This window comes from Coffea eugenioides, chromosome 1 (genome assembly GCF_003713205.1).
Source record: "Coffea eugenioides isolate CCC68of chromosome 1, Ceug_1.0, whole genome shotgun sequence".
Classification (NCBI taxonomy): Eukaryota; Viridiplantae; Streptophyta; class Magnoliopsida; order Gentianales; family Rubiaceae; genus Coffea; species Coffea eugenioides.
In genome coordinates this window covers 8,011,395-8,033,009 of record NC_040035.1, presented here as the reverse complement: position 1 = coordinate 8,033,009, position 21,615 = coordinate 8,011,395, and the positions used below count along the sequence as shown (strand labels likewise).

General features: G+C 32.6%; 1 protein-coding gene across 1 annotated transcript; it reads right to left on the bottom strand.

Moving 5' to 3' along the window:
- Positions 1–1,038: 1,038 nt before the first annotated feature.
- LOC113763917 (cytochrome P450 81D1-like) lies at positions 1,039–3,608 on the bottom strand. The gene is made up of 2 exons (XM_027307916.1): positions 2,686–3,608; positions 1,039–1,760 (listed from the first exon to the last, which is right to left on the bottom strand). Exons 1-2 carry the CDS (start codon positions 3,562–3,564, stop codon positions 1,131–1,133), a joined length of 1,509 nt encoding a protein of 502 aa, XP_027163717.1. The 5' UTR covers positions 3,565–3,608; the 3' UTR covers positions 1,039–1,130.
- Between the last annotated feature and the right edge of the window lie 18,007 nt (positions 3,609–21,615).

Sequence of the window (21,615 nt, the reverse complement as noted above, 5' to 3'; positions counted from 1 at the left end):
TATATGAAAAACATGAAAGCTTTATACACCGCCAACAAAATTTTGACAAAGAAAAAAGTATGCCAAAGGAAGTTAAACATGTAAAAGTTTTGAGTGAATGTGAAATAAAAGACACTGATACCAATAAAAGAGTTCTTAAGCTAACTTAGCAACGGTTTTGGTGGATAAATTGAAGATGGTCATGCACTGAGTTATGACAAAGAAAGGAAATTCACTGTCGAACTTAAACTTGATTTTGAGCTTAGCTAATTTTCTTTGATGTCTAGCTCGAGTTACCCATAATTGGGTTCGAGTTAGCTCGATAACCTCGCTACTCATGAGTAGAGGTGCTAAAATGAGTGATTTGGGTGGGTTTGGACAGTCATAATTAAGTAATGGGTATAATTAAGTCAATTCATTTATGCCCATTAAATAAATGAGTATAGATATACCCAATTATCTATTTATGAGTCACTTACAATTCTACTTTTTTTTTCATGCTATTTGATAAGAAATAACGGTATTTATTGTTATTAAATTGATAAGAAATTCAAATTTATTTGCTTAACACTAATTAAAAGTTGAGTTTAAATGTCTAATTATTTTTAAATGGATACAAATGGATGAATCGAGTCAACTCACTATTCACTAATTAAATGGATTTAAATGGGCACTCATTTAAATTTATTCAAAATTAGTGGGTGAGTTTGAGCGGATCATTGGTGGGCGGATTTGGACGAATCAATATAATTGGGTTGTGATTGACATCTCTACTCATAAGACATTCTTTTTGCTTGTTTTGTTGAAGCCCCAAAACCACTTTATGTAACAACAATGAAACGCAGTTAAGGTTGAAGATTTTCTATAATTACAAATGTGGAAAACCAAAGACCTCGAGTAGATGCACTTACAGTGATTTTAAAAGATCAATATTAAAAAGCAGAAACAAAAAGCCAAACACGGTTTAGTTCAAAGCCTATTTACTCTTTAATAACTGCATAGACTGAAAGATTTTCATGCTTATATTCTCCTTCCTCTTATTTTCACTTTTTTTCACACTTTGCAATAGGTGCACCTTTGTAGTTTGAGCTTTAAGTATTTCAGATATTATTATGATACAATCTTCAAAAGCCACCAGTCATGTTCTTTAGTCAAAGCTGAGAAACCAATTCAATCATGGATGAGCGTGGCCTGAACAATGCTTCCAAAGGCTTGGCCTTGCCCAAAGTCAAACCAGATTTTTCTTCTAAATCCACCAATTGAGGCCCTACTCTTTCCCAATCAAAACATTGTAGCATTGTTCCCAACGTCAGGCTAATAAATCTCATGCCTAAGGCAGCCCCTGGACAAGCCCTCCTACCTTTTCCAAATGGAATAAATTTGAACCCTTCATCGCAAGCCCCTTCATTAATTCCCTCAAACCTTTCTGGCTTAAACTTGGCTGGCTCTTCCCAAACCTTCGGATCTCTGTGAATAGCCCAAGCATTTACTAACAAAGTTGTGCCTTTAGGAATTTTGAAGCCTCCTATGGTGCAATCCTCAGATGAATAATGAGGCACAAGAGTTGGTGCTGCGGGAAAAAGTCTAAGTGTTTCTTTGATTATGCAACGCAAATATGGCAATTTGGAGAGATCTGAATCCTCAATCAATTGCCCTGATTGTGTAACGTTGTAGTCTATTTCACTCCTTGCCTTCTTCAATACCTGGGGGTGGTTTAGCATAAGGGACATAGCCCACTCCATGGTCAGTGCTGAAGTGTGTACTCCAGCAGTGAACATAATCTAGAAAAACAACAAGGCATGTATTGTCAAAATGAATGTAAAGCCCAACATAAGAATACCATTTTAAAGTTAGTGGATACCAAGAGATATTCAACAAGATTTTTGTAATAAATTGATCATGGAAGAATTCTTTTTAATTGGAACGACTGACAAGGATTTTTGAAAGATTGAATAAAGTATTTTAAAAAAATTTCTTCTTAGTTTCCATAGTTTAGTTTGATATGTTATTATATGTGGCTTGTTCTCCTTTGCAATGGGTTTCTAAATTGTTCTCTATGAGTAATTCTTTAAAACAATGACGTTCACAAATCTGATGACTATTTTGATCTTCAAAATTGTCAAAAGCAAATTTTATTTGGTAATGTACCTTCGGATGACATTTTAGAAAGAAATATTTAATCTCATGAATTTGATACTTTTATGTCATCTCTTGCCACTTTGGATCCGCAGTGTGGAGAACCAAGAGCTAATTGCATGAGGTAATTTGCAGTTTAAATCAGAACTTCTTGACGTGATTCGATCTGAGTCGCCAGATCGTTACAAATTCAAAAATATATTTTCTTTGAATTTTCAAAAATTCGACCTACATCTTGGTCACACAACCATTCTAGTATAGCATGGATGCTGTCATAGTGTCATATGCACATAGGATTTGCTTCAACGAAAGCTACAAGGGAAAATTGTGGTTACCATAGGATTGCTTAAACAAAAGTTAATAAGGAAAAAGATACTCATTCAGTCAAATTTTTTGAGTGGAGGAAAAAGATTACCAGCTAGAAGAGGAGTTCACTGACTAATTGGAGAAAAGGTTGATTTGCTTTAAAAAAAATGAAATATGAAAATAGAAACCGGATATAAAGAGCAATAATTACCAAAGCAAAAAATATTATGTTAAGGAGAAAAGAGAAATGGCAAGTTGGCTTACTAGTATGATCCCTTTGACAGTTTCATCAGTTAAGAATTCAGGTTCAGCATCTTGAAGGGACAGCAATGCTTGGATAACAGTTCTTCTCTTCTCAGTCGAGCATGAGCCACCTTCACCTTCCTTTTTCCTAGTTTGATCAATGAGATCCCTGAATAATTTGTCCCTCTTTTGCTGTAAATTGATCAAATTTTTCTCGAACCCTCGAAATCCAATCCATCTCAAGACAGGGACATAATCACAAATACCCATGAAGGAGATCAGCGAAAACAAATCAGCTGTTTTATCAGATGGCCATTTTTTCCCTGCAAGCATTTTCATGATCACATTGAATACCAAATCCAAGAACACAGAGTTCATGTTTACATCTTTCCACACTTTGTCATCAGAGTTCATTGAGAACAATTTCTTGACACTGAAACGGATTTCCTCTGTCCAGATTGAGGAAAACTTGTGGAGACTAGCGGAAGAAAAAATATGGATGGTGGTAACACGGCGGAGATTTCGCCAGTGGTCTCCATAAGGAGAGAATCCGAAAGTACTGTTGTTGTAGCCAAGGATTTTGCCAGAAATGGACCCTGGTCGGTTAGCAAAGATAACATCATTAGTCTTAGTGAAGCATTCCTCTGCAAGAGATGGTGAGGAAACAACAAGTATAGGACGAATCCCAAATCGAAGGGAAATCAGGGGGCCGTATTTGATGGAGAGAAGTTGAAGAGCACGGTGAGGGGCAGCTTTCAGGAGGTGCAGATGGCCTAGAATTGGGAGAGCCGGTGGACTTGGAGGCTTTAGCGTTCTCTTGTTTTCTTGAAGATGTTTTATAGCAACTAAGACTACCAAGAAACTGAGAACTAGGATGCTATAGATGACTTCCATGATCATTAACAGGAAACAAGGGAGGTTTTTTTTGCTTTTGAAGAAGGATGCAGATTTACATCACTATAAGTGTAAATGAATCATTATCCGCTGAAATGAATCCAAAAGGATAAGGTCACTGTACAGGCCAGTTTGTTGCCTTCTTTATTGATTTTTTTTTTCTTTGGCTTGGCTCTATATGACTTTTTTGAGATTGGTGCCCAATAGCTTTGGTGAGAAAAAATGAAGTCTTGACAAAATTGGCCCCTTTTCAATATTCTGTACAGCATCTCAATTTTGTTGATTTTTTGTATCTAAATTAGTAAAACACTGAATTTTTTTGAATAAACTGATACATCAGTGATTCTTTTCTAGACTTAGTGTGGGTAACGTGTTCTTCTGAAATATGAATATTGCTAAATTAATTCTTTTTAAGACTAAAAGAAAAAGGTTCTGTTAATTTAACTTATTTTAAAGTATATTGAATTGATTGATAATTGTTTAAAGAAATTCAGTATAACTTAACCAAACAGGAATATACATGAACTCAAAGTTAGATGAAAATATTTTGAGAAATACGTTGGAACTATGTTGCAGCGAGATAATAGTGTAAACAAACGTCTGGACGGATTAAAACAAAAGGAGTTATCATTGTTTGTGAGACTTAAAACTTTTCATGATTACACAAAAAAAAAAAGGCAAAAACACCAAACTTGTTCTGAAAAAATACAAATACATGTGGATGTCCATTCAATTCCCCTGGAGGATTAATACATGTATTTTCCCCTAGATTAATGTGATACACGTATTTCTTCATGAAACAACTCAATTTTATCATATTGATGTACTATTCCATGTATAAGTATTAAAGTTAGTTAATGTATTATTCATTTTGCTTTCCCTAAAAATAGATGTTATTCCAACCTCATTTGCAATCTTGTGAACTCCAAACAAACTAGTGAATGAAAGTATAAATTTCTCTCTACTTTCACTACCAACAAATATACATATTAGTATTAGTTATACAATAAATCTACGTATGCTGGTGCACGAGATAGTTCCTACTCCTTTTGGGCCACGTTTATATTTATCCTGGCAAACAACATCGATTTAAGTGTATAACAAAAGGAAAATAGGAATGTGAAAAACCATGTAATTTTGAAAGCCACAAAAGACTCTTTAACTGTAATTTTTCTCAATCGTCATCCTATATCGTTAACCCTATAGCTTAGATATTTGACTTGTGATTTTTATACAGTTTCACGAATATTTAAAATCCCGAACAATACATGTAACGACCAAGGGACCTTTATATATGTTTATAACTTTCAATGACTGAGGGAGTTTTGTGTTTGTTTATAATTTTAGAAGTTACGGTGTCTTTCGTGCTGCTGAAAATAACATCACTCAAATTTGGCCTCGCTTGACCCATTCAAGTGAAGGAGTCTAGATCCATTCAGAAAAAACCCATTCAAGTAGTTGTGCCTGCCTCTTCGTTATCAGATATTTAAACTAAGGTTTGAAGTAGTCTAGATCCATTTAAACCTACTACCGTAGTTATTTTTTCATGTTCCCACCAGCCAATTTAAATTTTGGGATAATTGGGAGAAAGGGAATAGAAAGATTTAAAATTTAAAAGAAGGTGTAAGTTTTGGAAAATTTATGAATGACGTTTGAGTTTTATTTCTTTTTTCTTTTTTCTTTTTTTTAATATAGGCGGGAGGTCTCGATTCCAGGACATTTCACTTACATTCCCTTCCTTCTAATATCCAACCCATCCCTACCCCTTGAATGAGGTGCGAGTTAATGGTCATGAACTATTAAAAGAAATATTGTAAGTATAATAAGAAAATTACCCTTATGTGCACATATTGCGACTTGTATGTGTGTAATTTGATTATACCTATACACAGCTGTATCAATTTAGATGTGCATATTTGGATTTATGTACATTTTACCAAACTACATATTTTTATCATTTAGGTGCATATTATTGTTCGATAAGATGCACATTTCAAAAAAGAATTTTTTTGCTCTTGACAAAGTGTACATTGTTACAAGTGTGATTTAATTACTTAGCCAAAAATCTGTTCGTTTGGTGAATAGTAGTAACCCATACCCCATCCACAAACTTAATAAAAGTTTCGCCCTACTTATGAAATTGGGATAATTTCAATGACAATTTTACTGCCCTCCCCCAAGATTCTTAAAATATCACTTACCCTCCCCCGGTCAACCAATTGGAATCCAATGCTTACCACATCAATGGTCAAATGACTTTATTACCCTGCAACTTGGGAAATTTTACATAGTTGTATGGAGAGATAGTTGAGCCACTTGTACTCCCATAATTTGGAATGTAATAAAGCTTGAAAATCTTGAATACCAAATTTTATAACAATAATTGTTAACATTTTAAATTCTTTTTCTAATTTTAGTAGTTCTTGTAATTTCTTCCCCCAAAAAAGATTAAAATTTATATTGAGAGATTATTATTTCATAAGTTTTTTTATAAAAATAACAAGATGAATACAAAAATGCATAAAAAGGATAAATTGTTAAAATATGTTTACAAATAAATTTTATTAAGTTTTAGATAAAGTGTAACTGCACATAATCTATTCTCTCCCTATTTTCAATTTTTTTTTCTTTTTCTTTGTATACATAATTCCAAAAAGATTGTTTAAAATGATTTTCTCCACTTTGATTTACTTATTTTCCATTAAAGTCATTTCCATTCTATTCATGCAAACATTGCCTGAGAGTTGTTTTTTTTTGTTACAAATGATAGAAATTTCTTAGTAATCATGTGTAATAATCGACCTTGTAAGTAAAAGAAATAATTCAAAAAAATATTTGATCATATTTTATATTTTTTATTTAATGTGGCATTTTTCTTGAAAAGGTCATACTTAGTCTTATTTAATTCTTACTCAAAATCTTCCAAATTTCACCACTAAGAATTGAGGAATTCAATGTGTAAATATTGATTCTAAATTAATAAAATTTCCTTCCAATTCTTTGATTTTGCAAGCCATTGTTATTGAATTCTAGTGGGCTCATGCTAGTATTGTAATTTGCCTTACTTACACTGACACATTCTAACTATGGTTTTTATTTTCTATTCTTAACTAATAATCCCTTTTGTTTCTAAGTCAACCAACTAGTAATTAGTTGAGGGGCACTTTTGTATGAAATATTTTTCTCACTCTTGAAATCATTTTTTTATTATTAATTTTTTTGAATTGCGCTAATTTGTTACAAGAAAATTTAGTTTTAAGGGAGGTTAGTGATATATTTAAAACTTTAGGGGAAGACAGTGAAACTATCAGAAACCTTAGGGGAGGTTTCTAAAATTATCCCTATGAAATTTGAATGTTCCTATATTCTCATTTTCCAAAATTTCAACTTACATTTTAGCCAGCCTCCTACCCCACCAAAGTTGGATTTTATCAAAAGGAGGCCAGCACACATCGTCCTCTGCTGCATTATCATGCTTTTTATGTCTTGGTTAGAAAACTCTGAGCTTTGCTTACCCAATAAATGGCTCTAACTGATTCCAGCTAGCCTTACCAACTAATTGAGTTAAATTTCAGCTCAAAACCAAGATCCTATCAAGCAGGAGCCTAGCACGAGCTCATTTTGGATGAATTTTGCACTGAGAAAATACAGAGGTCCCTTACACAGCATTTCTTTCGCATTGTCCCCTGAACTCTGTAATCAAAATCAATCTAATTGCAGACACAGTTTGACAAGAGTAAACGCGGTACTTGTGCACTATTGAGAGTCGTCACAGCAAGAATATATACATACAAAATAGAATTGTCAATAGGGTTGAGCTTGCTATACTAATTATGTACATATGAATGTACTACGCAGCGGAAATCTAAATAGACTTACCTCTAACCATTATTATTAAATACAAATTGGTCTCTCCTCATCTCTTTGACTCTTTCTTGTCTATTCCAATATATATATATATATAGAAGAAAAAGTTAGAGTAAGGAGTTTCTAGTCTATACCTAATCAGAGAGTGTAGTGTTGATGGGATACCATAGACTATTTATAGGTTAGGCCAGGAACCCTTACTAGCAATTATCAAAATCTCTAGGGTTTCCTTCCATCAAAAAAATCTTGTCATAATCCATAATCTTTTCTGACTAATTGATTGATTTGGTTGGTTAATTGATTGAATCATATATCAATTAGCAAAAGATACCAATCAATCATTAACAAATGGAAGATACTAATTAATTATTGAAAATATCAATCAATTAATTGGGATATCAATCAATTTAGAATCAATCATATGGGTCACAATTGCCTCTAAAGGAGGCAAGTTTTACTTTCTTCCACTTGACCCAGATGAAATAGTCAGTTAACATATGAGTGACTAGATACTTAAAATGGCCATAAGTTTTGTTTGTCACTCACCAAATTCAACAATTATGTAATAGTCGCTTAATCAGAAAATAATAATACATGAATCATGGCGATTATGTTCTCATGACAAACACTTCCTTCTATGTATTACAATATATTATACTTTCTAATCAAGTGCTTTAAAAAAATTTTATGAATAACTTCATATAAGTTATTCAGGATTCAACTTTATGGATCACATGATCTTTACTTTATACATAAACAATAATGTGCACAAAATCATGTAAACATAAGTATTTTGAGTGTCTAGACAACAACAATAGTTTTAGAATGATAGCAAAATACTAAATGACCTAGTGAGTTCTATATGAGTTATTTGATCATTAACAACTTACCCGGCAACCTTTAATTGTTGATCAACAATAATAACTCCTTGCTGTGTACTCAATAGCTACATTTTACTTTCTAAATAACTATTGAATACCTTGTGTCGACCTGAATGTCTTGACTCCCACTCTTTTATGTATACATAATGAAAGGGTATAATCAAATCAAATATCTATATTAGCCAAAATACAATATCGACAAACTTTAGGCCAAATAATAGATACCTGCAGTACAACTTCATAGCGTTCTTGGTGAATTTATATTCATTCCAATGCATGATGTGAACATTATGCAATTGTTCACTATTATTATTTAAAAGTAATATTTGTTCTTTATTATTAAGGAACTCTTGCATGAAGGTTCTAAGACAGATTAACTATCTTTTACATTCTATTTTGTGAATATTAATGATAGAAGGGTTTCACAAATATCATGATTGAGAAAAACTCTCATAGTATTACTCCCACTAACCTTAATGTATATTAATTTACTAGAAAAATTCTTCTAAGATCAAATGAAGAACAAATTAATATACTATTGAGGAGCAATAATTTGGTTTAAATTACATTCTCTACCATGGTGACACATGTATATGCCTAATTATCAAGAATTGCGTTAAGGACATTCATTTTCATATTTATCTAATGTACTTCTAATAGTGAGTTACTAGTGCCATAATTACCCCAAATATAATCTCTCAAATTTGGTAGAGATTTTGTGGTAATTTGTGACACTATTCTTGAACATGGAGATTTCTCCATTTGCACCTCATGAAACATTACACAATTCATCCTTAAACTCTTGTAGATATACAACATAGTAATTAAAGAACTTCAATTTTTTATAGAGAACATTTTTCCTCCCGCTGTCTATAAGATAACTCAACCAGTGGGTTCAATGTAGATTTACTTCATGTGTTTATTTGACAAGGAATTTTTCATTCGATTGCTTATCTAAAAAAATTAAATAATAATTTTGAGAAAAGCTATCAATTTTCCATATTCAAAGGAGTCAAATATGAATCCTTACCTTTTCAATACTCCATTGTAGAGTCAAAACACTCCCACTTACTTCATGCTCTTAAGAAATTTAAATCTTCAGTTCTAATAATTTTTGAAGTGTAAAAGAATCTAAATTTCTTGGAGCAAGATAGTCTTGTTTCTTTTGTATAGTTTCTTTATGTGTAGGTTGATCACCCTCACAAAACTAAACATAATATCTTAAACTTGATTTTCATCCATATCATAATCAAAGTGGTGTTTAAATAATTTTGGAAGAAATTGTTTAAGAATATACTTCAATTTCAAGGCATTACGCACAAGATATAAATATTGCCAATATGCTATATCCACAAGTATCTCATTATTTCCTTAAAGTACACCATTGGATGAAACCAATCAAGCTTTGCTTTTACTCATTAGCAATGTTTCCTATTTAATGAGCACAAATAGGATAGCCCTTTTTTTTGGTGTGCCTTCATTTTATTTTCTATCCTTCAAATTTCAAATTTCCTTTCTCGTTTGAATACTTCATGGGTATCAAATATTAATTCTTTATCAAATAAGAAAGGAGCTTTGTATTTGATGAATAGTTATCTAATAATGAGATAAATATCCCTCACCAATAAAAAAGGATAGCAAATAATTCACAAAATTTTAGTGTTATAATGAAACTCTTATGGCATCCATAATGGTTGAGTAGTCTCTTTACTTATGCAGTCTACTTAAAATATCATAGTTAATAAATCTAAAATCTTTAAAAATTTATGATTTATCAACTCTTTATTTTTTATTGAGATATATCTCAATTTCCTATGCCAAAATTTAAGGAGTTTCCCCTAGTGATAAACATATTTGCTGCCAATATGATTATTGTGGTCAAGTGTAGCATTTTGCTCAATTCAAAAGATGGTACTGGAAACTTTAGAATTAATAACTTCACTATTTTCAAAATCTACTACTGGATAATGAGGTTCGTAATCATACCCGATAGTAATTAATTTGAAAATAAAAATTTTAAAGTAATAAGAAAATAATGTTTTAGAAAAATAAATTTTCTTGAAATGAGCAATAATACATCACTTTATGTGAATATTTTTAGTTTCTATAAAGAAACTTTTGTTCACTTTGCATATAATCAGAAACTTATTATACTAGCAATGCAAATTCACAACTTTAGCCAATTCACAAATATATCACAAGTTATAACACTCAACAATTGAGATTTTCTTTTGAGTTACTTTCTCTCAAGGTAAAGCATCAAGTATCACCCTCTTACAAATAATATTGGTCTTTATTGTTGTTTGACTTACTGAGAACAAAATTACCTTTTTTTACATTTCTTCTTCATGAAGGTTAAGTTTCTCTTATTTCTTAACCTCTTTATTCTTTTTTAATACACATGGTTAAACAAGTGATTAACCATATATCTTTATGTGTATTATAAAGGTTTGAATGGCTAAGAAATTATTTATGAAAGAATCAAGAATGAAATGCAACAGAAATAACTCAATCTCAACTTGATGGGACTTTAATTCACGATATAGCAAAATTCTCATCTTTTCAAAATACACTTTAATATTTAAGTGTCACAAAAGAAAGCCTTCTAATGGTGCTAGTTAAAACTTGCAATAATTTCTTTATGACTTTCATGCAAGATTTAACTATAAATAATTAGGATTTGAACCCTATTTTATGTGAATATGAGACAGAATGAGCAAACTACTAAATTGCTTCTAATTCTCATACTCAACCTCTATATTAGCAAGTATATCCATATTATGAGAATGGTTTGTTCATTCTCATAAAAGTGCTAATTTAAAACTTGCACCCAAAACAAAGGAGAACGAATTTAAAGTCAACCTAATAAGAACCATAAAATCATTGGAATGAAACACTAAATTAACAATCAAAAACTATATTATAAAAATGCTATGAAGTTTGTACCTTGATTTTAATCAACCTTATGTCAATTCAAATAGTAATTTCAAACCTTCCTATGGCCAAAGGTTGAAAAATGCATATAATTTACTTTCCTTAATCATAAGACTAGTAATCTAAAACAATAAATTCAAGAAATAATTAGTACCTGTGGGCATAGAAATATCTCTTAATTTACTTTCTAATTTACCATCTCATGTCAATTAATCTCAGCAAAATAATTACCTCCTTGTGGGGCCGAATAACTATCTTAGTGAATTAATTGCAACTTTATATAGATTCCTTTTTTTTAAATTTCTTTACTCACTCAACAATATGTGAAAAAAATAGAAAATTTCTCCAGACACTAATATACTTAAGATGCGTGCTATGGCTACTCCTATGTATATGGCGTTATAAGAAAAATTGTCAATTAGCCAATATGTTGACTAAAAATCCATAATTTCAATCACCAAACTGTATATGATGAAAAAATTTTCACATCAAATATTTGGGATACTGTGGCTACTCCCAAATATATAATGTAAAAGTGAAATTCTTGGCATGACATCTGTGAGAACCCGTAATTTTCTTAATTTTTAGATTTTATTTTATTCTAATTGCACGCTTTTCACATTTTCTTTATTCGAAAAATTTTTAAATTAATTTTTATGAGCAAATATGGTTTTTAAATTATTTTTCTAGTATAAGTTAGTTCATGAGGTTTTAAGAGTATATACCGGATATAGGACCCACTAGTGCGGTAAGTTCGGTAAAATTCGGCCAATTAGGTTTAGTTGGGTATACCGGGTTTAATTTATCAAGTGTTAAGAGATAATTAGAGGTTACCTAGATGGATTATCATTGGAGAGACAAAAGGATAGAGTTGCACTAAAAAGGTGACAAGTGTCACTTGGTGACTTAAAGTTGAACTTTGACCATTTTACCAACTTTACTAAATAACCAAGAAATTGACCCAAAAATTCACCTTCTTCATACATCTCTTGGCCGACTCTCACAAGGGAGAAAAGAAAAGAAAACCCTTCAATCTTCTTCAACTAACCTTGCTTAATCTTGCAATTTAACCGTTTAAACCTCATATCTTTCCATAAAAATCCTTAGCTAGGTGGTTTTGAGGTAGTGGGTGAAGTGGTTTGGAAGAAATTGGTGCTAAGTTACTTCCTTTCTTGAGGTTGCAAGGTGAGTAGCTAGGGAATTCTTTCTTTGGTCTTGATAATGTCAAATTAATGACTTGTGTTGGTTAAAGATGTGATTTTGTGGAAGATTTCTTGACTTTTGGTAGAGATTGGTGAAATTTTTATTTTTATCCATGATTTTTCTATTTTATATGTTTAATGTTGGTTGGCCATGTATGATGGCTTGGAATGGTCTAGAATGAAGCTTTGATGCGTAAATTGTAGCTATTTGCGGAAAATTTCCGCTTTGTACTGAAATTTCCAGATTAGGGTCTCAATTAACCCCTATTCTGCCCGGTTCTATTTGGCTAGGTTAGAGGCCAAATCAGCCTTAGGTTAAAACATAAAAGTTGTAGGAAATGATGTTTTATAGTTTTCTGTAAATTTTCAACCCAATCTAAGCTCCGTAGCCTGTGAAAAGACAGAAATACCCCCAGATTGCCCTAGGTAGAGTTCGGTGGACAGAGTTGACACTTCACCCAATCTGACCGAGACTTTTCACCCTGATCCTTACTGAATTAGAATTTGGCCAAAACACAAAAGTTTTAGTGCGGTGTCTTAGCTTTCTAACAGCACTAGAAATACCCCGATTGGACCTTGGTAGCCTGAGTTATGGTCGTTTAACCATAATGCGGTTAGCTAACCTGTTTGTGCAATTCTGGTTTGGTATCTTGAAATTTTGACCTTGCTACACTATGAACTGGACTGAGTGGTCCTCATCAAAGTTGTAGCCCTTTATCTTAGCTTCGAAACGGTGTAAATTACACCTCAATCCAATAAGTGTAGCTTCAGTTGTGTTCATTCCGCCAAACAACGTCAAACCTGTCTTATTGTGAATACTTACGTTTGGTTGTCATATTGTTATGTAGAAAAAGATGCCACGTTTGCCTATTGAAAACAGAAGATGCAAAAAATATCGAGGGCAAAGCCAGATTTTATCAGGAATGATAATGGTTGTTATTGCACTGTTTATGATGTGGTACCAGTTAATATTCATTCATCTCAAAAGTAGAAGATGCCAAATAAAATCAAAAGAAGAAAAAGTCACTGAGCGCATGCAACACTTATTCAATTTGACTAGGGAGAGTGATGCTTATTGTATTAGCAAACTTCGTATGGATAGACAAACATTTGGGATATTATGTGAAATGATTAGAGACACTGGAGGTTTGAAAGCTACAAGAAACATGTCAATAGAAGAAATTGTTGCCATGTTTGTATATGTTTTGGCTCACCACAAGAAAAGTAGAACAATTTGTGGTCTATTTTGGAGAAGTAGAGAAACGGTGAGTCGTCAATTTAATCTTTGCCTCCTAGCAGTTTTGAAATTGCATACTATATTACTTAAGAAGCCTGAGCCTATTACCGAAGATTGCACAGATGAGAGATGGAAATGTTTTAAGGTAATTCAAACATTAAAATACAATCATTTAATAAAATGTATATTTTCATCTAAACTATCCAATATAGACATTTTAACTCTGTTATATTTTTTATTTTTGTTAAAATAGAATTGTTTAGGTGCCTTAGATGGGACATTAATAGATGTGACACCACCCACCGAACAAAAATCAAGATATCGAACGAGAAAAGGAAGTATTGCAACGAATGTATTAGGGGTTTGTTCTCCTAATATGCAATTTATCTATGTCTTGCCTGGTTGGGAAGGTTCGGCACATGATGGTCGTGTGCTTCGAAATGCTATCTCTAGACCAAATGGTCTTAGAGTCCCACAAGGTAAACATATATTGCAGTATTCAAAACCATTCAATCAATTTTTTTTCGAAAATAAGGTAGTCTAGTATTAATTTGTGCATGATTGAATTTTGAAGGTTGTTATTACTTGGTGGATGCTTGATATTGTAATGCTGATGGATTTCTTGCCCCTTATCGAGGGCAAAGATATCACCTTAATGAATTCAATGGTTATCGACCACAAAGACCAGAGGAATATTTCAACATGAAACATTCTAAAGCTAGAAATATCATAGAAAGATGTTTTGGATTGCTAAAAGGAAGGTGGAAGATTCTAGCATCCCCTTCATTTTTTCCAATTCAAACACAAGTGCGAACAATTATGGCATGTTGTCTGCTGCACAACTTGATAAGGAAGTTCATGACTTTTGATCCACAAGAATTACTACAAAGTGAAGAAAATGAAAGTGAAGATGAAGACAGTGATGAAGAAGTAGAGTACATATTCACTATTTTGCCAAGTGATCAATGGCCAAATTTTAGAAATAATTTAGCACATGAAATGTTTGACAATTGGAGGGCTAGACTTAGTATTTAGCTATGAATGGATGTTTAGCTCTTAGACTCATTAAATTTGGATTGACATTTGATGTACTCTTGTAGTGGATTTGTGAATTAGATTGACACTTGATGTATGTTCTTTTAAATTTGGATTGACTTTTAATTGTATGTTCTTTTATGTGTTTTGTTATATTATAAATTTCAGTTATATGCTATTGTGTATCAAAATTAATTGATATATATGGGTTGACTTCTAAATGATAGGATGGAGAATGATGAAATTGTACGTGGAAGATGGAAAAATAAATGTTTTTGGATTGGTGAAGAGGTAAAAGTGCTCATAGAAGCATTGCAAGAATTGGCTTGTGATCCAATGTGGAAATCAGATAGAGGATTTAAAAATAATTATATGAGCGAATTGCTTAAAATTATCTTGAGTAAGCAACCTATTTGTACCAAACAAGTCAGCCCACATATTGAATCAAAAGTTAAGTGGCTGAAAAATAGGTTCCATGCAATTCTTGAAATGTGCAAAGAAAGTGGTTGTAGTTGGAATGATGCCAAGAAAAAGATTTCTTGTGAAAACAGTGGTATGATGATTGGTGCAAGGTAAGAAATTGATTACTTTTTACATTCTGATATGTTCTTTTTCAACCTTTTATTAGGATTATCATTTATCTTTCTATTCTACCTCTAGACTCATAAGGATGCGAAGGGCTTTTGGGATATCAAATTTCCATATTTAGGAGATCTTGAAATTGTATATGGAAGAGACAGAGCCACTGGAAATGTTGCTGAAGATTTTGCACAAGCTGTCCAAGATATGGAAGATGTCCAAAATTTGGAGGAAGGAGATGAAGGGTTTGATGCTATGTCAAACTCGGATAATGATAAGGTAGAAGAAGATGAAGTAAATTCCATGGAGCAATCAACTCAACCAAGCTCAACAAGCACAAGAAATTCCAAGAAACAAAAGAAACAATCACCTCCCATTGCAAATGTGTCAAAAAAAAATGAAATCTGCATCAACAACAAGGGGTGATCTTGATGCATCATTGCAACTTCTCACCAGAAAATTTGGAGATTTCGTGGAGAGAATTCAAGCTAATTTCACAACTATGGCAGCAGCCATGTCAAATGAGGATAAACGTGAGCAATTGGTCTCCGATAGAAGAGATCAAGTTGTTGCTGAGTTAATGAAACTTGCTTTACCGAGTGAAGATGTAATGAATGCAGCCGACATACTTTCGGAGCAGATTTTCAAGCTTCATGTGTTCTACAATCTTCCTGCATAAATGAAACGACAATATGTAATTAACCTCATTTGTCCTCCATCTACTCGCTGAAGTAAAATTATTGTTAGCTGGAAAGTGATGATTTGATGGCAATTTCTTTTTGTTATGGTGATATGATTAGTCTTTTGGAGATTGTGGACATTGAGTGGCACTCTCGACTGGATTAGACAATTGATTTGTATTTGGTATGGTTAGCTTTTGTGATTTGAGTCTCCTTCTTTTATTCATATATGTAAGGAGAGATCTATTTCATATCATTATCTAATGTAGGAACCACAAACGACTTGTTAATGGAGTAAATTTCCAAAAAGAAAGAGTTTTTAAACTAACTTCCTAAAGGGTGGCAATTTTTTAGTCTCTTCCCAAAGGGTGAAAAACACATTCAAGAAATGCGTTCTTCCAAATAAAAATGCAACTTTCAAATACATTATTTTAATTTTTGTAAATTTGTTTAAATATAAAAAATTGGTTAAATAGCTTATTAAATACAAAACCTGCTAATTTCCCATAAAGAGCTGGTATCTTATGGGTAATTTCTTTTTTTTTTTTAACTTTCACATATTTAATTTATGTTAAATACAAAACATACTAGTATTCCTTTGGACGCTATTTAACCAATTTTTCCCATAAAGAGCTGGTATGTTTCCCATAAAGAGTTGCTACAAAACATACTACAAAACCTGCCAGTTTCCCTTAAAGAGCTGGTATCTTATGGGCAATTTCTTTTTTTTTTTTTAACTTTCACATATTTAGTTTATATTAAATACAAAACATACTAGTTTTCCTTTGGGCACTATTTAATCAATTTTTCCCATAAATGTATGTTTCTCATAAAACTGGTACAAAACATATTACAAAACCTGCCAGTTTCCCATGAAGAGCTGGTATCTTATGGGCTATTTAACCAATTTTTCATATTTAAACAAATTTCCAAAACATAAAATAACGTATTTGAAAGTTGCGTTTTTATTTGGAAGAACACATTCCTTGGATGCATTTTTCACCCTTTGGGAAGAGACTCAAAAATTGTCACCTTTTGGATGATTGTTTAAAAACTCCTTTTTTTGGGAATTTACTCCTTGTTAATGCAGCCACTATATTTATTTTCTGGTATTAATTTTTTTATTATTTATGATTTTCTTATGTTTTATCAAAAAGTTAATAACTATTGTAGTTACAATTATGAAGATGTTAATTTGTCGTATGTGTAATTCTTTTGTTTTAGAAGAATTGTTATATCAGGGGTAAATTTGGAATTTAATTGCATTTAATTCCGAAACACTCATCAAACTAGCATCAGGAATTGGAACAATGCTAATTCCAATGTGTGAACCAAGCTAGATATTGGAATGAAAAGTTTTAATTCCAAAACCAGAGTCTATGATTTCATTTCCATTTCCGATTCCAATCTGTGAAACAAGCAGCCCTAAATAAATGTTTCTTTAGTTACCTTGGAAGCTAACTCAGAGCTGCGGAATGATTATCAATCATGGATGAGCATGACTTGTGCACAATGCTTCCAAAGACTTGGCCTTGCCCAAAGTCAAAACCAGTTTTTCTTCCAAATCCACCAACCGAGGACCCAATCTTTCCCAATCAAAACTTTGTAGCATTGTTCCCAATGACAGGTTAATCAATCTCATGCTCAAGGCTGTCCCTGGACAAGCCCTCCTATCTTTTCCAAATGGAAGAAATTTGAACCCTTCTTCACATACCTCTTCATTCTCTCGAATTTCTGGCTTTCTGGCTTAAACTTGTTTGGTTCTTCCCAGACATTAGGGTCTCTATGAATAACCCAAGTATTTACTAATGAAGTTTGCCTTTTAGGAATTTTAAAGCCTCCTATACTGCAATCCCTAAATGAATAATGAGGCACAAGCGTTGGTGCTGCAGGAAAAAGTCCGACTGTTTCTTTAATTATTCAACATAAATACGGCAATTTGGAGAGATCTGAATCCTCAATCAGTTGCCCTGATTGTGTGGCATTGTTGTCTATTTCATTTCTTACCTTCTCCAATACCTCAAGGTGGTTTAGCATAAGGGACATAAACCACTCCATGGTCAGAGTTGAAGTGTGTATTCCTGCAGTAAACATAATCACTCAAAACAACAAGGCATTTATTGTCAAAATGAAAGTAAAGCCTAACATAACAATACAATTTTAAATTTTGTATGCGCCAACAGATATTCAAAAGGACTTTTGTAAAAAATTGATCATGGAGTAATTCTTTTCAACTGGAACAAATGAAAAGGATATTTTAAAGGTTGAATAAAGGACTGTTGTTGAAAAAAATTCTTCTTAGTTTGTGTTAGGAAATTGGCTTAATTTCTTTTAGTCAAGATTCCTATTTGGTATGGAAAGTAACTAGTTTCCTAATTGGATTTAGTTACTTGAAGTAGTAGTCAAGTAAAACCCTATTTAGCTAGAATTAGATACTATTTTCTACTCTATATGAGTTTAGAAAATAGTATTGGTTTCCAATTGTTATTTGGTTTTTTGGCAGTAATGTTCTCTATAAATAGGTAGATTGACATACTACAAAGATACACAAGGAGACACAAGGGGCATCATGTAGCCTTATACATGGGTTGTGAAAGAGGGTTCTTGGGAGATGAGAGATGGTATACAAGGGTTGGATTTGGATTCAAGTTGTATTCTTGTATAGGATTTTCCTCTCATAATAAAGACAGGTTTCTCTTCGTGGACGTAGGCTCAATGGTGGAGTCGAACCACGTTAAATGTTGTGTGTCATTTATCTTTCATACTTGTGGCTTGTTTCTCATTAAATTGTTATGCACTTGATATCTCAATAGTTGTTTATTCCGCGCCTGAATCCTAACAAGTGGTATCAGAGCTTGGTTGCGAGACTGGGCTGCTCAAGATTCGTAGTTGGATCCTAGTTAACTATTGAGATCAAGTGGATTGGTAGCTGTCACCAATTGAACAATTTAATAGGTACTATCCTTGTTTCAATAGCTTGACAAAAAGCATTGATGGTAAAGGATGAAAAGTCGAAAAATATGGAGATGCTTGACGGTGAATCTAGGCAGGTGATTCAAGGGTCAAGGAAAAGATGGAGTCCAATGTTGATTTTGGACGTGAATCGGTGGAGACTTTTTCACACCTCCAACGGTTGATACTTCATCCCGGTGGATTTTAGATTTTGGTTATGTTTTTTGGATGGTGTGGCACGTGTCCCAAAGAAACAAGGAGATCTAATTTCTATGCGCCAGAAGACTCTGACAGATACGAGTTTTTTGTTTTAGGTGGAGTCTTGGAAACTATATGTGGCGAGACAGTCCTGAGGATGGGAAGAAGTATGGCGACTTTACCACTTAATTGCCTCAATGGTTAGGGTTAGAGCTCACAGAAGGGGATCCCAGATTGCAAGTGGTGGTGAGAAGAAATCCTGCAAAGGGAGATGGTGAATTAAGACACCTTCTCACGAGTCAACTGCAGGTTGGACTCATGGTAACTACACATGTTCATTTGCCGATTGAATCAATTTGGTGGTAGGACTGTATTGATTCGGGTGTGTAGTTTGGTACCATATTATTTGGTAGTTAAAGGCAAATGGAGTTTTTGGATGGTTTGTTGTGTTTGCTAAAAGAAATATTCGCCAAGGTAGAGATTTGTTAGGAAATTGGCTTAATTTCTTTTAGTCAAGATTCCTATTTGGTGTGGGAAGTAACTAGTTTCCTAATTGGATTTAGCTACTTGAAGTAGTAGTCAAGTAAAGCCCTATTTAGCTAGAATTAGATACTATTTTCTACTTTATATGAGTTTAGAAAATAGTATTGGTTTCCAATTGTTATTTGATTTTTTGACAGTAATGTTCTCTATAAATAGATAGATTGGCATACTACAAAGATACACAAGCAAACACAAGGGGTATTATGTAACCTTATACATGGGGTGTGAGAGAGGGTTTTTGGGACATGAGAGATGGTATACAAGGGTTGGGTTTGGGTTCAAGTTGTATTATTGTATAAGATTTTTCTCTCATAATAAAGAACAAGTTTCTCTCCGTGGATGTAGGCTCAATGGTAGAGTCAAACCACGTTAAATGTTGTGTGTCGTTTATCTTTCATACTTGTGGTTTGTTTTTCATTAAATTGTTATACATTTGATATCTCAATAGTTGTTTATTCCGCGTTTGAATCCTTACAGTTTGTTTGACATCTTGTTACATGGCTTGTTTCGTTTACAATGGATTTCTAAATTGCACTCTAGAGTAATTCTTTAAACTAATAATGTTTACAAATCCGAAGACTATTTTGATCTGCAAAGTGGTCAAAAGCAAATTTTGGGCATGTTTGGCAAGCAAGTTTTTTGTCAAATTTGTCTGTTACAAGTTTTTAAATTATTTTAACTATATTAATCTCAAAAAATTTCTTAAAACTTTGAAACTATGCACATCAAAATATCCAAAAATTTACACACTTCAAAAATATTTCCTACAACTCTTACAGTAAATTACAGTAAAATTTTAAACAAACACCCAAAAAACTTATTTACCAAATGAGCCTTTATTTAGTAATGCACCTTAGGATGGCATTTTAGAAACAAATAATAGGAAGAAGACAAAATGCAGGCGCTTGATCAGTCAAAATATTCTTGATTGCGGCCCCTTTTTGCACGCTGAGATTTCACATTACTCCATAAACCTCACTGAAATCCAAATAGTACGGGACAACATATATTTGATACTTTAGTGTCATCTCTTACCACTTTCGATCCGCCGTGTGGACAATCACGAGCTAATCACATGAGTTAATTTGCAGTTTAACTAAGGACCTTTTCTTTTAAAATCTTGTTCTACGTTCGCTTCTCCGGTACCATCCAATACATCCAAATCTGGACTTATTATATGATTCAATCTAAATAGTCAAATCATTACAAATATAAAAAGATTTTTTTTTTTCAGTTTAAAAAATCCGGCCCACTTCTAGATCACTCAACCACTCATGTATTAGGTGTAAACGATCCGAGATTTGAGCTAGATTCGAGCTCAAGTGTGATGATGTATGTGGTGTTTAAGTGCTTTGTGGAAAGAGTTTTGATATTGTCAAACAAGTATAATTCATAAGGTGGTTTGTGTTCTATGGCAAACTACTAAAATTTTTTTAATAATTTTCTTGTGTTGTTCAAGCTATTAATGTAAACCAACTTTGTTACTATTATTTTCAGACTTATTCTAGAATATCTTTGTAGGAAGTTTTAAAGTTCCTCGCCTACAGCCTTAATGGATTGATTTATTTCCTTCTCTTATTGTTTCATCTTATTTTATGAGCATCTTTAATTCTTTAAATTTTTTATCTAATAAAAAATAGGGGCCATTCTCACTCAAACAAAAAATGCTTTCAGTCACCACTAATGATAATAAGTCTATCTTTCCTTATTGTAAATTTATTTCTTAATTCTTTTAGGCATGTTCAAATTCATAGTTTTTTCCCCCTAAATAGTTTATCATCTGAAGGGGTACTTTGGATATAGAATAGACTTAACGACCTCTCAAAATTAATTTAGTAATTTTAGCATATAAAATGAGATAACACCTATTATAAAAATGGAAGAATCCTCGGACAAGTTTTTAATAATAGACTAAGAAAATGCACGTTGCATTTGTCGACATTGAAACA